General features: G+C 42.5%; 1 protein-coding gene across 1 annotated transcript in view; it reads left to right on the top strand.

Moving 5' to 3' along the window:
• LOC137647158 (zinc finger protein 665-like) overlaps window positions 1-12,803 on the top strand; it is a 59,387-nt gene that overhangs the window by 36,939 nt on the left and 9,645 nt on the right. The window contains exons 5-7 of the mRNA XM_068380437.1: window positions 7,384-7,550; window positions 9,378-9,495; window positions 10,427-10,518. Of these exons, the coding sequence (XP_068236538.1) occupies window positions 7,384-7,550; window positions 9,378-9,495; window positions 10,427-10,518 (377 nt within the window). The remainder of the gene's footprint in view (window positions 1-7,383; window positions 7,551-9,377; window positions 9,496-10,426; window positions 10,519-12,803) is intronic.

Here is a 12,803-nt window from a genome sequence, read left to right as displayed (position 1 = left end):
ACGACCCTCCGGTGGCCCTTACTTCGGTCTCAGGCCACGGCCATATCCACAATAGCCTTTGTTATTACAACTGTGTTGTTATTCACAATAATTATTCAGGACCTTTCTTCTCCCTCCGGCCTCACCGGAGATCGTAAATACGCTTTACTATAATCTAAGCTTTAGTCTTTAGCTACGACTTAGCTTTTTATCTTTCACAATTGAATTATTAGCCACAATTGAATTATTCAGGGCATCTCATTATCCTCCGGCGTCACCGGAGGTCGCCCAAACACTTCACACTTAAAGTTGCCTTAGCTAATTAGCTAAGGCTCCTTTATTCAGGACATTTCATTACGATCCGGCCTCACCGGAGGTCGCCCATACACTTCACACTTATATTTGCCTTGCCTTTAGCTAAGGCTGGTGTTTGTATTTATTTTAAGGGCATGTCACTGCTTCCCCGACCCTTGGAGGTCGGCGGATTACTTTAAGCTTATTATCCTTATGTCATTAACAGACATTGGGTGCATTACAAATATACAGACAATTGAATTTTAAAGTGCCAACAATGGTATGGGGCAGTATCAACTTAAAGTTAATAGTTAGTTGTTTGGTCAATGCAATATGGGTGCTTAGATAATTCAGTGAGTGCCAGAACTCTAAAATAATAGGTTTTTATCCCTTATCAGAGTTTCAAGCATCACCAGACTCATGTCTCCTTTCTTTTACAGAAGGCCCGTTGTACTGCTGAAGGATGCTCTGCCTCGTTCAGCGACCCCGTTGGGCATGACCTCTGCCGGTCTCATGCTCACTGCTCCATTCCCTTTATCCAGGAACCGGGACAGGCCCAATACCCAGTGTGGTTCCCGGATTTGTGCTCGTTCTGTTACGAGTTGTCGTCAGTTCTGCTGAATGATGATGTAAGTGGGTTTTCCCTTTGTTCCTTATTTCTCGTTGGCAGACACTAATATAGACATGAATATGATATACACAGTATATTTAGGAGGGCAAACCCCCTCCTCCATCACTAATCACTGAAAATCTTACAGGCCGATGATGTCTCTCTTCGGTCAGCAAGGGCTACTCTTCGGCCGTGGGTGTCGGGCTTTGGCAGGAATGCCCCGTCTGGCGCACCCTATCTCCTCGATGGGGATATGGCCTCCCGTCTCTTCCCAGGCTCGACTACTGCTGCAGTCTCTCCTGACCTTGCTGCCCCTTTAATTGAAGAAGTCAGGGCTACCATTTCCGTGGAGGACGAAACCCTCGTACCGATGGACATGGCTGGTCTGGATATAGACGTAGAACCCAGGGACGAGCAGGTAAGTGGTGCCGAGTTGGTGGAAACCCTTTTCTCTCCTACTCCCTCTTCTACCTCTTCCTTTCTAGGTTTTGATAACTCTAAGGCTTCTCCTCGGGATCCCTCTGCCTCCGTACGACCCAAGGTGAAGCCACTTCGAACTTATAAGACTTCAGCTTTGCCAGTATCAACGTCACCGGTCCCCGGACCCTCGACAGCTCCTGATATTCATATTGCTCCTCGTAAAACCACTACTCCTAAGAAGTCTAAGTCTACCAAATCCAAGAAAAAACCAACGGGTGACTTTCAGGTACCCTGGGCTGATCTCCTCCCCATCCAACTGATCAAAGGATTGGTCAGGGATCAAGTTCAACATCACTCTGGTGCAATAACAGAGATTAAGGATATGATGGCTACTCTGATCCGCGCCGGAACTCAGTTCCCTCCCCCTTCTGCCCCAGACGCATCGAAGCTGCCGCCCTTCGATAAAAACAATCCTTGGCGGTTTGCTTTGCATGCTCCATTCGTAGATGGCTCCCTAACTCTGGAGGGCATGGGCACCCGCCCTCTAGAGGACCTGGAGTTCTATCCCCCGGGCCTAGCATTCCCGTTCAATGGTTTTGTACGGTTAAAGGAACATGCATTGGTCCGTATGGACAAGGTACCGAAGGAAACGGTCATATTTCCAAAAGAGCAGGCCCAGGCTATCTGGGCCAGAACACTATCAGAGTGGGGGTGTATTAACTCCAAGCTCACCCCTCACAAGGGTTCCTACACTATTTTTACGACAGCGGCCTCCATCTCTTTGCCGCTCATAGACAAAGTCACAGAGCTGACTATACAGGCCATCAAAGAAGGCTCTTCCATGCCGGCTCTCAAGGAGACGGACCCCACCTCTTTGCTTATTCCGGGTTCCTCGGCAGCCTGGGATGCTGCGGCCTCTACCTTCACGGTGGGGAAACTAGACCCGGACTGTGCCTCTACTCTTTTCTCTGAGAAGCTTCCCAGATTAATAGAGAGTCTTCTCAAAACTGAGTTCGAGACCCGTACTAGACTTGCTAGGTCCCTCCAATCCATCACCTCCATGGAGTCCCTTGCATCTCTTTACCCAGAGGAAACGCTGTTCAGAATCGCCACAAAGAACCAGCTGCTATCCTACCAAATAGATCTCCATGACTTCTGGTCAGCACGGGTTAGTTGCAGGAAGTTCGTTCTGTCGGAGGCCACCATCAGGCATGAGCCGAACAGACTGATAGCTTTCTCCTGCTGGGGTAAGACCCTCTTCCCTCAGACCGAGGTGGATAAGGTTCTTCAGGACGCAGCGAGGGCAAACCAGAATTTGCAGGTAAGGTGGGGTCTCTCAGCCAAAAAGAGGTTCGAACCCCAGAGACACACATTCTTCAAGAAGAAGCTGAGGTTTAGTCCTTACAAAGCGGCCCGGGGTACCTCGTCCCCACAGCCTTCCGCGGCCTCGACTTCTCGACAACAGGCGCCTCCTCAGCAGGTAGTCTACCTCGCTGCTCCCCCTGGTACACAGCCCAACCCCTCTTGGATGCCCTCACCTGCATACAACCCTGCCTACGAACCCTCCGGTTCCTTTCGTGGATACCAAAGAGGGAGTTCCAGAGGTAGAGGACAGTTCCGCCAACGCGGCGGGCCCAGAGCAAGGGGTTCCCGTGGAGGGAGGGGCCCTAAGTTCACTCCCTCCCAATGATGTGATGCCGGTAGGAGGGAGACTTTATCACTTCCGGGATCATTGGACCTTCAGTCCATGGGCTCACAGCATAATATCAAGGGGCTTGGGTTGGAAATGGTCACAGGGATCCCCTCCTCCACCGGTGACCTTCTTCCAGAGACCCACTCCCATCCTGGAAGAGTACACTGCGGAGTTACTCAAGAAGAGAGCAATCAAGCGGGTTCGATCCCTGAAGTTCCAAGGCCGCCTGTTTACAGTCCCGAAGAAAGACTCGTCGGAGTTGAGGGTAGTTCTGGACTTGTCGAAGCTCAACTCTTACATCCTTTGCGACAAGTTCCGTATGCTGACTATCTCTCAGGTACGGACCTTACTTCCCCGTGGGGCCGTCACCACCTCTATCGATCTTACCGACGCCTATTATCATGTCCCAGTAGCTCAAAACTTCTCTCCTTATCTAGGCTTCCGTCTCGGCAAGAGAGCCTTCGCATTCAAAGTCATGCCCTTCGGTCTCAGCATTGCCCCCAGGGTATTCACGAAACTGGGGGAGACGGTGCTCGAGCAACTCAGACACCAAGGGATACAAATCGTCGCCTATCTGGACGATTGGCTCATTTGGGCCCAGTCGCACCAGGAATGCAAAAGAGCTACGTCGAAGGTACTCCATTTTCTCGCCAAACTGGGCTTCCAAGTCAACCTCCAGAAGTCCCGCCTACAACCATCAAGCCTCTTCGAATGGTTAGGCATCCGTTGGGACCTCTCAAAGCACAAGCTCTCCCTTCCTCCCAAGAAGGTGAGGGAGATAGCTTCCAAGGTCAGGAACTTTCTCAAACACGAACAGGTGTCCAGAAGAGCTTTAGAACGAGTCCTCGGCCTACTCCAGTTTGCCTCACTGACCGATCTCCTATTAAAAGCCAAACTCAAAGACATCAATCGAGTTTGGAGAAAGAGGGCGACAATACCTTTAAGAGACAAGACCTCGAAGATCCCCTCTGTCTTGAAAATGAGACTACAACCATGGTCCGATCGGAGGAACCTCTCCAAGTCGGTTCCTCTACAGTTCCCCTCTCCACAAGTGACAATTCATACCGACGCGTCTCTGAGTGGTTGGGGGGGTTACTCCCAACATCAGATGTGTCAGGGCTCTTGGTCACCCGCCATGAGACAGTTCCATATCAATGTTCTCGAAGCCATGGCGGTGTTCTTGACCCTGAAGAGAATCTCCCCTCCGAGGTCGACCCACATCAGAGTAGTCTCAGACAGCACGGCCGTAGTCCACTGCCTCAACAGAGGGGGGTCCAAATCACCCAACCTGAATCAGATCCTGGTCACTATCTTCACCTTGGCAGCCGACAAAGACTGGTTCCTGTCAGCAACTCACCTAGCAGGAGTCCAGAATGTGATAGCAGACGCATTATCCAGGACGAGCCCACTGGAATCGGAGTGGTCCCTGGACATGCACTCCTTCCGGTGGATACTCAGGCTGGTTCCAGGTCTCCAGGTAGATCTATTCGCGACCCGACTCAATCACAAACTCCCGTGTTATGTGACACCGAACCTGGACCCTCAGGCTTATGCCATGGACGCATTAACCCTGGATTGGAACCATTGGCAGAAGATCTTCTTATTCCCTCCAGTGAATCTTCTACTGAAAGTCTTGCACAAACTCCGCTCCTTCAACGGGGCAGTAGCTTTAGTGGCACCTCACTGGCCAAAGAGCAGTTGGTTTCCTCTCCTCCTCGAGTTGAAACTCCGTCCCTTCCGGATCCCATTCCCCAAACTGACCCAGGTGGTCCAAACACGGACTGTGTCAGATTCCTCAAGGATAGCCAAAACCCTAACTTTGTGGATTTCATGAAGTTTGCGGCACGTAGGGACGCAAACATCGACCCAGATAATGTCCTCTTTATAGAATCAGACAAAAGGGACTCAACGATTCGCCAATATGATTCGGCGGTTAAGAAACTAGCGGATTTCTTAAGGACTTCAGACCATTCGGTTATGACTCCTAATTTAGCCATCTCCTTCTTTAGGTCCATTTTTGACAAAGGCCTAGCAGCTAGCACTATAACCACCATTAAGTCAGCTCTGAGGAAAGTCTTCCTGGTTGGGTTTAACATTAACCTGGCGGAGTCTTATTTCTCATCTATTCCAAAAGCATGTGCTAGGCTTCGACCTTCGGTCCGTCCTCAAAAGGTCTCTTGGTCTCTAAATGATGTCCTCAAACTGGCCTCCGACACGGACAACGAATCCTGCTCTTATATCACTCTTCTTAGGAAGACTTTATTTCTAACAGCTTTGGCCTCGGGTTCCAGAATCTCAGAACTAGCAGCTCTCTCACGAAACTCAGAGAACATGGATTTCCTCCCTTCAGGTGAGGTACTTCTTTCACCAGACAGGGCGTTCCTAGCTAAGAACGAGGACCCCCAAAATAGGTGGTCCCCTTGGAAGATTATTCCTCTTCTCCAAGATACTTCTCTATGTCCGGTCACCACTCTCAGGGCCTTTTTAGCCAGGACTGCTACCCGATCGTCTGGCCCCTTGTTTATCAGAGAACAAGGAGGTACCATTTCCATACGTGGCATTAGGCAACAGATCCTATACTTCATTAAACAAGCCAATCCGGGATCATTTCCCCATGCTCATGATATCCGATCGATAGCTACCTCCATCAACTATTTCCAGAATATGGACTTTGATAACCTTAAGAAGTACACGGGTTGGAAATCTCCTATGGTCTTCAAACGCCACTATCTAAAGAACTTACAGGCTCTTAAATATCCAACGGTTGCAGCTGGGAGCCTTATCTCTCCCCATTGATCTTTTGTTCTTCCTTTCATCCATCTCTTCTCTTCTCCCTCCTACCCGCCACTCGCACCACGACGCCGCTTCCTTGGTGGTTCGTTAGCCCTAAGTGTATTACATATTAGGTTAATATGATTGTAACTATTATTGTTTTCCCTTGTTATTAAGTTGGGATATTCTTAGCCATGTCAGTTTTGTTGCATGTTTTCCTCTGATACTCAGAGGTTTCCTTGTTATCATGTTTGTTTATCCTTACTCTCACTATGCCCTGTGGCTAGTTTATATTTTATGCCTACTTACCTGAATTATATATGATTTTCTTTACATGGTGTTGTTTCTCTCCCCTTATTAAATTAGTAGTTATTGTTGGGCTTGGAAGGCATTCTCTGGTACATTTTCGCCGGGCGCCACAGGTTCGACCCAGAAAAGGGATTTTGACGAAGGAAAAATCTATTTCTGGGGAGAGACCTGTGGCGCCCGGCGAAACCCTTCCCCTTATTTTACACGATCCCACCCTTTCCTTTCCAAGCCATCATGGCCAATACAGAAGGATGTTGTTCAGATGGCGCTCGCGTCGTGGCGTGGGTGGTGCGGCGATGGGGATGTGTCTAGGGCCTCTGTATCGGCCCATCCCTTTGGCGAAGGAATTAACTAAATGGAAGACAACCTGTGAATAGTGGATTTCACGCGCCTTTGCTTTATACACGACACCCAAAAGGTGCTCGCGCGAGGGTTGTAACCTCAGCATTCCATGCTTTTATCTTTCTCTGGTATAATTGGAAGGTTTTTATCAGAAAAGGTATACAAGAAGGACTTTTCGCCGGGCGCCACAGGTCTCTCCCCAGAAATAGATTTTTCCTTCGTCAAAATCCCTTTAGTAGTTACCCATATAAATGACTCGGGTTTATGCAGCTAGGAGTAATGCAAATTATGTAAAATTTTGTAGTTTTCTTGTAAGTTCTGCTTTATCATGATATGGTTTCTTTCTTCCCTCTCTTCTCTGTTTGTTCTTACACTTTTCATGCATTAAAGATACCCTTTTTCAATATTATGGAACACAGAGCAAATGTGATATCATTTGTTACTGTAAACAGTATATCATAGACATATGATTAATGAGTGGGTTAAACAGACTCCCCAAGAGATTAGTTCACCAAACGTTCAGCTGGGCTCCACAAAGGACTAGAAGAGTTGGAAGACCCAGGCTTACATGGCTGAGGACTATGAAGCATGAAGTAGGAGATAATTAATGGTGAATTATTGATTTAAAAGCTCAAGATAGAGATGATTGGCGAGATTTAACTGAGGCCCTTTGCGACAATAGGCATAGGAGGAGATGATGATGATGATGAATACAGACTCTGAGTTTATGAGTGGCATTTCATATATTATTATGCTATAATGTACTTATATGTTTTAAGGTACTTCTTCCTCCAGTTCTTTACAGTATATATATTATTTTTAATTTACTATAAGCATAGAGAGGAGAAAAATTTTCCTTATATAGGATTACTGATGGTGTACTAATATACTATATTAGCTAAATATTAGATATGTTCGTGCCATTTAAGTAACTGTATTAATTCTTCTAAATCTTGGTTTTCAGTTCACTAAATGCTCACAGTGCAATTCATGAAAAAACACCAAGGCATGTTTGTGTATGTGGTGTCAGTTTTAAGTTAAGAGCATCGTACATGAGTCATGTTAGAAGAATTCACCAAGCAGCGTCTGAAATAAAGTTTCAGTGTGAACTTTGTTTCAAATCATTCAGAGGTAAGGCATGTAATTTTAGAAAGCTTTTTGTGATAAAGTGATTTCAGTATATAATGTACCCATACTCTGTTGTGTAGAAAGGAGCGTATGGAGGTTTGATTGTAAGTTAGGGGGAATGATCCAAAGCTTTGAAGTTATAAACCCTTTTCTGCTTAAGTAATTGATTAGAAATACTTTGTGCAAATAAGGAAGGCTATGATTTGTTATACCTCTTGTTCCAGTACCAAATACAAACCTTTTAGCTGTTTAATTTGGGAGATGCATTTCAGCGACAACTGAAACTAGCTGTAGAACTTATAGCTAGGTGTTGCTCCCCTCCGCTGGTGGATGCATAAATCTTATCAATAACACCTCAGCTCCCTATAGTCCATTTCTTTTAGCGATGCATATTTGCATCGACTCGCGGCAGTGCCCTTTTAGCTCTGAAAAGTTCCCTGATCGCTGATTGGTTAGAATTATCTTGACCAACCAATCAGCGATCCGGAAACTTTTCCGAGCTAAAAGGGCACCACCACGAGTCAGTGCAAATATGCATCGCTAAATGAAATGGACTATAGTAGGACAATTAGCAGTTGCTGGAGGGCAGATGTTTCCCAGCTGTAAGTCTAGTGTGATAGGCGAAGGACTGACCTTCCACCCTTCATTCTCCCCTCTCTGGGGGCTTGAGCAAACAGAGGAACTCTGCAAGCTGACCTCCTATGACTCTAGTGCCATCGTCCCTTGTGTATCCTAATTTATTCATGTACAGTATATTGTTACGTCCCATTCTCCCAGCGAGGTGGATGTTGGGTAACGTCTAGGCAAGGAAAGCCTAGCTTCAAATTAAGTCTTACCTTGACGAGTCACGTTGCTTAGTTGTCACACCTTTGCACAATTGCTCTGTCCGTTATCTCTCATGGGGAGTTAGCTAAGTGATAGGGTGTGCTCTTTCACAGCTCGTACGAAGCATAAGAGTCACACCCAAGGTCAGGGACTAGCCAGTTGGTCTTGGACTTCCAACCACCTAAGAGCAAGTCTCCATAGAAAAGAGCTGAAAGGTTTGTATTTGTTGCCAGAAAAAAATGACAAATTTGGAAATAATTTGTAATTTGTCTAACCATACAAACCTGAAACTCTAAACATACTGGCCCACCATCACCTACTCCCAGGAAGTCCTACCTGCAATTGCAGAGTTGTTTGTGTTGGCTACTGCATGTGTGAGGAGGCTTTGAGTCTACTTCCCGGGACATTGGGTGTTGAAAAAAATTGGCTATTATGAAAGAAATTTTTTTGATTTGAGTACAGTATATTGAATTGAAAGATTATTAGATCTTTTGTTTATTTATAATTGATCATGTGTTTGGAGTTATTTTCATTTCAGACGTTGAAGAGTTATGATGTTTCTTTGCAATGTTTTGAGAAAAGTCTACCTTGTTATAATTCTCATCCATTATTATTGAAAAAAAACGTGAGCAAACCTTCAGTTTGTCTAGGAATATGACCCATTGGTCTTATTTAATTACTTTGGAAATTAAAATTAATCAAAACCATAGGGTAAGACCCGTGTAAAGAAATTAATTCATCTTATTATAGGTTGCCTTAAACTTATTTTTATCGATTTTCCTACACTTTGTTAGATTGCTTAATGTACTTTATCCATTTTCAATCTTTGAGACTGTTTCAATTATTTGAAAATATGATTTTAAGTATTCATTTCACGAGATACTTTCAACTTATTTGCTTGTATATTATGATCTGTTTTCCTTTTTTATTATGTTCCGAGTGTCGGAAACTTCTGGATTTGGAATAATGCAATTTTCATAATTTTTTTTATGTTATCCCCGATAGATCGACACACACTCCGTCTACACATGACCTCTGTACATAAGCCCAAGACGATTCCCTGCAAGGCAAAGGGATGTGACAAAGTGTTTTCCTCACTCAGTCTCATGCGATGTCATTACAGGTTCGTTATCTCCAACAAAGGGGCTGTTTGTTTGGTTAATTTGTTCTTTTGTATTTGGAGTTGATTTTTATAAAAGTTATACTAAGAAGTAGGCACTGTCTCTAGCTTAGCTGGGAAACTGTGTTAGCTTAGCTGGATTACAGTGTTGGGAGAGATAGAAGTAGGCACTGTCTCTAGCTTAGCTGGGAAACTGTGTTAGCTTAGCTGGATTACAGTGTTGGGAGAGATAGGAATGTACAGTAAATATCTTTTAGGGAGAAAGCTACTTTTTAAGGCATTTACTGCTCAACCTCGGCTGTTTTTTTTAGTCTCCAACTTCTTTTGAGCACAGTTATTAGTCAGCAAATTTAACAAGTTGTAAATAATACCACATATTATTTTTGTCTATTTATGTTTGCCCTAAATAATCTTGTAGCTAAGAAACTATCTTTGCCTTTTTATTGCTGTTTTTGCATATCTCTACATGTTAATTAAATTATTCAGGTGAAGAAATCCTCTGCCTGACTTTAGTATTGATTAGTACAATTGAGAAACCATTACTGCTATTATTTTACCTTATTAATATGTAATCTGAGCTACTGGATATGAAATTCATGGTGAGATTTGTGTGTATTTTAACCATATAAACTTGTATATTTTATATATGATTTTTCTCGAGAGTTGCATCATTTGTTTCTCATAGAAAATAGTGCTCTTGGTAATTTTTTAAAACAGACTTATAGTATTTAGAAAAATAATTAGTTTTGAAATCCCCAGGATTCAGTTATTAATTAATTGGTGTTTTATTACGTTTCATAGTTTATTTCAAACATTGAATTATTGTATTTGAAAAATGTTTTGAAATTCCCAGGATTCAATTATTAAGTAATTGGTGTTTTATTAATTGTTTTATAGCTTAATTTGTTTTTTAATTTGACAAATATTTCCTCAGGTATCATCTGAACCAGAAATTTACCTGTGATAAGTGTGGACAGAGTTTCTCTACAGAATCTTACCTGCAAAAACATATTCTATCTCACTCAGGTAATATTTTTTCTTGAAAATATAAACAATTAGATTTAATTTCATATAATTGTTTTAGTACTTGTGCTTTTTGTTTGGTTAGAAATGTCTTATACAAATTATGGAGGTTGTGTTATTGTAATTAGTCTTTGTTAGTTTATAGTACAGTTATTATTTTCACTACTTTAAAATGAAATAAGGCAGCATACTATAAGTTGTACTAGATGTACAATAAAGCCTCCTTTTAATTTCCAGCTGTACAAGTTAGTCATTCATTCACTGTGGTCTCTTTCCCCATAGTGAATTGAGCTGCGTAATTTTTGCTGTAATGTTAATTTTTTTTTCAATAACAAATCCTTCGGACTTCTTGCAAAGGTATCATCCTTCTTTATGTTATTAATACTAATAATTATACCTCAGACTGAGGTTGATATCATACAAAAATCTTCAGTTAATATAATTTGCAAAGGTTACTTGTTGAATAGTGTTTTAAGAAAAAAATGTGCCCCAATTGTATTTCAGGCTTCTAGGCTACAGCAGGGATTTCTTAGCATATGATGAAAAAATGAGACAAAAATTAACTTAAGTACTGTATAGAAAGAGAGGGGACAAAATGTCTGCTGGGTATATAAATTACTTGTAATTTAAGCAACACTTGAAGGAAAAGGACACTTCAACATCAAACCATTGTTCTTTAGTCTTGGGCAGTGCAATAGCTTCTGTTGCATGGTCATGTATTGTCTTAGAGTTAGAGTTCTCTTGCTTAAGGCTACACTGTAGCACACCTGTTTACTTATTTCCTTTCCTCACTAGGCTATTTTCCCTGCTGGAGCACTTGGGCTTATAGCATCCTGCTTTTCCAAATAGGTTGTAGCTTGGCTTGTAATTATAATATAACTACACTAGGGTTTCAAATAAATAAGGGCTTCTGGAAAAATACGCCATAGCGTCAATGTTTTTATGCCTAGATGAAATTTGACTCAGGATTATACACTTCTTGCCTGAATTTTTATTTGGTTCAGGTTCTCAGCCATGGTCCTATACTAGTATTTGCAGTTATACTTTTTTGACCAAGTTTTTTGCTTAATCTCGTAAGTCTGTGTTTATTTTCAAGCCTTCAGATATTGGATATTTTGACATGTTTTCAATTTGAATTGGGATTTTGCTGAACACTGATAATTTTGCAGTCCTGTAGCTTCAAAATTACTTTTTCCATCTTGATAAGTTCTTGTCTCTTTTACATCAAGAAGTACATGTTTTTTAAGTGTTTCAAGTATTTACTTTGCCTACCAGCAGAATACCCTTTTTTGTTAGTAGTCCAGTAATATTCCTTCTTCCTCCTCACTTTTCTCTTAATAAACTTCACAGTCTGATCTGGTATCGCTGTACGACCCCTGAAGTCCTTCCTTCTAGTTTATCTATAGTCTTCAGAATTAATATAGACATTCTGGACCCTTTCTTCACTGTTCTGTTTTCGTAAATTTCAGGCTTTGAAAGCCATTACTGCATTCATATTTTGCAGTTCTTAGCATGTCTGTGATAGCATCTATTATATTTTACTTCTAACTGCATTCATCCTCACACTTCTTCCTCAGGGTCCTCTTGCTCTCTTTCGTTGTACTTGTCATCATTTACTTGCTTTTCTTTACATTCATTTTTCATCCTTCCCATCTCATTCTACTTTTTCATCTTATCAACCCTCTTGGATTCAGTTGATAAAACTATTTCTTCTATGATTAGTAGTTTTCAGATAAACTTTAAAAGATTTAGTGCTTTTCCTTGATGATGACCAACATTTATCTCAGGTTTTTTTTAATATTCACGCTACTGTCTTTGTTGCCCATACTTTAATCATAAGATCCAAAAAAATAAATTTGTTCTTACATGGGTACAGACTCTGTCTTTAGTAGGGTTATAATTTCAGCAAAGCTATAAAATCAGCTGTTAAACCTTATAATGAGATCCTGGTACCTACTGGCAGTTGTGGGACTCCCCCCTTGCCAGTACACCAGGAAGCCACTTTACCTTGCACTGCCGAGTAGTACGGACGTGCTTTTGGTGTTCCTAACTTTCCCGGTTTCACCTTATTCTTTTTCCGCTTTGTAGCGTGTGCGATTGCTCTTTACATAATGGAGTAAAAAGGTGAGGGCACGAGGTCCTGTTCTGGATATGCTGCCCGAAAAAAGCCATGTTGACCGCCATTCTTTGTGCCCATCTGAAAGGGGCATGACTTTGAACTGTCTTCCTCTGGTTTTTTTTCCATTAAAATATATATTAAACTTCTTGTTATCACAAGAGCACCAGAT

Source organism: Palaemon carinicauda, chromosome 9 (genome assembly GCF_036898095.1).
Source record: "Palaemon carinicauda isolate YSFRI2023 chromosome 9, ASM3689809v2, whole genome shotgun sequence".
Lineage (NCBI taxonomy): Eukaryota > Metazoa > Arthropoda > Malacostraca > Decapoda > Palaemonidae > Palaemon > Palaemon carinicauda.
The sequence above is the reverse complement of the archived record's forward strand: the minus strand, read 5'-3'. Positions and strand labels throughout refer to the sequence as shown.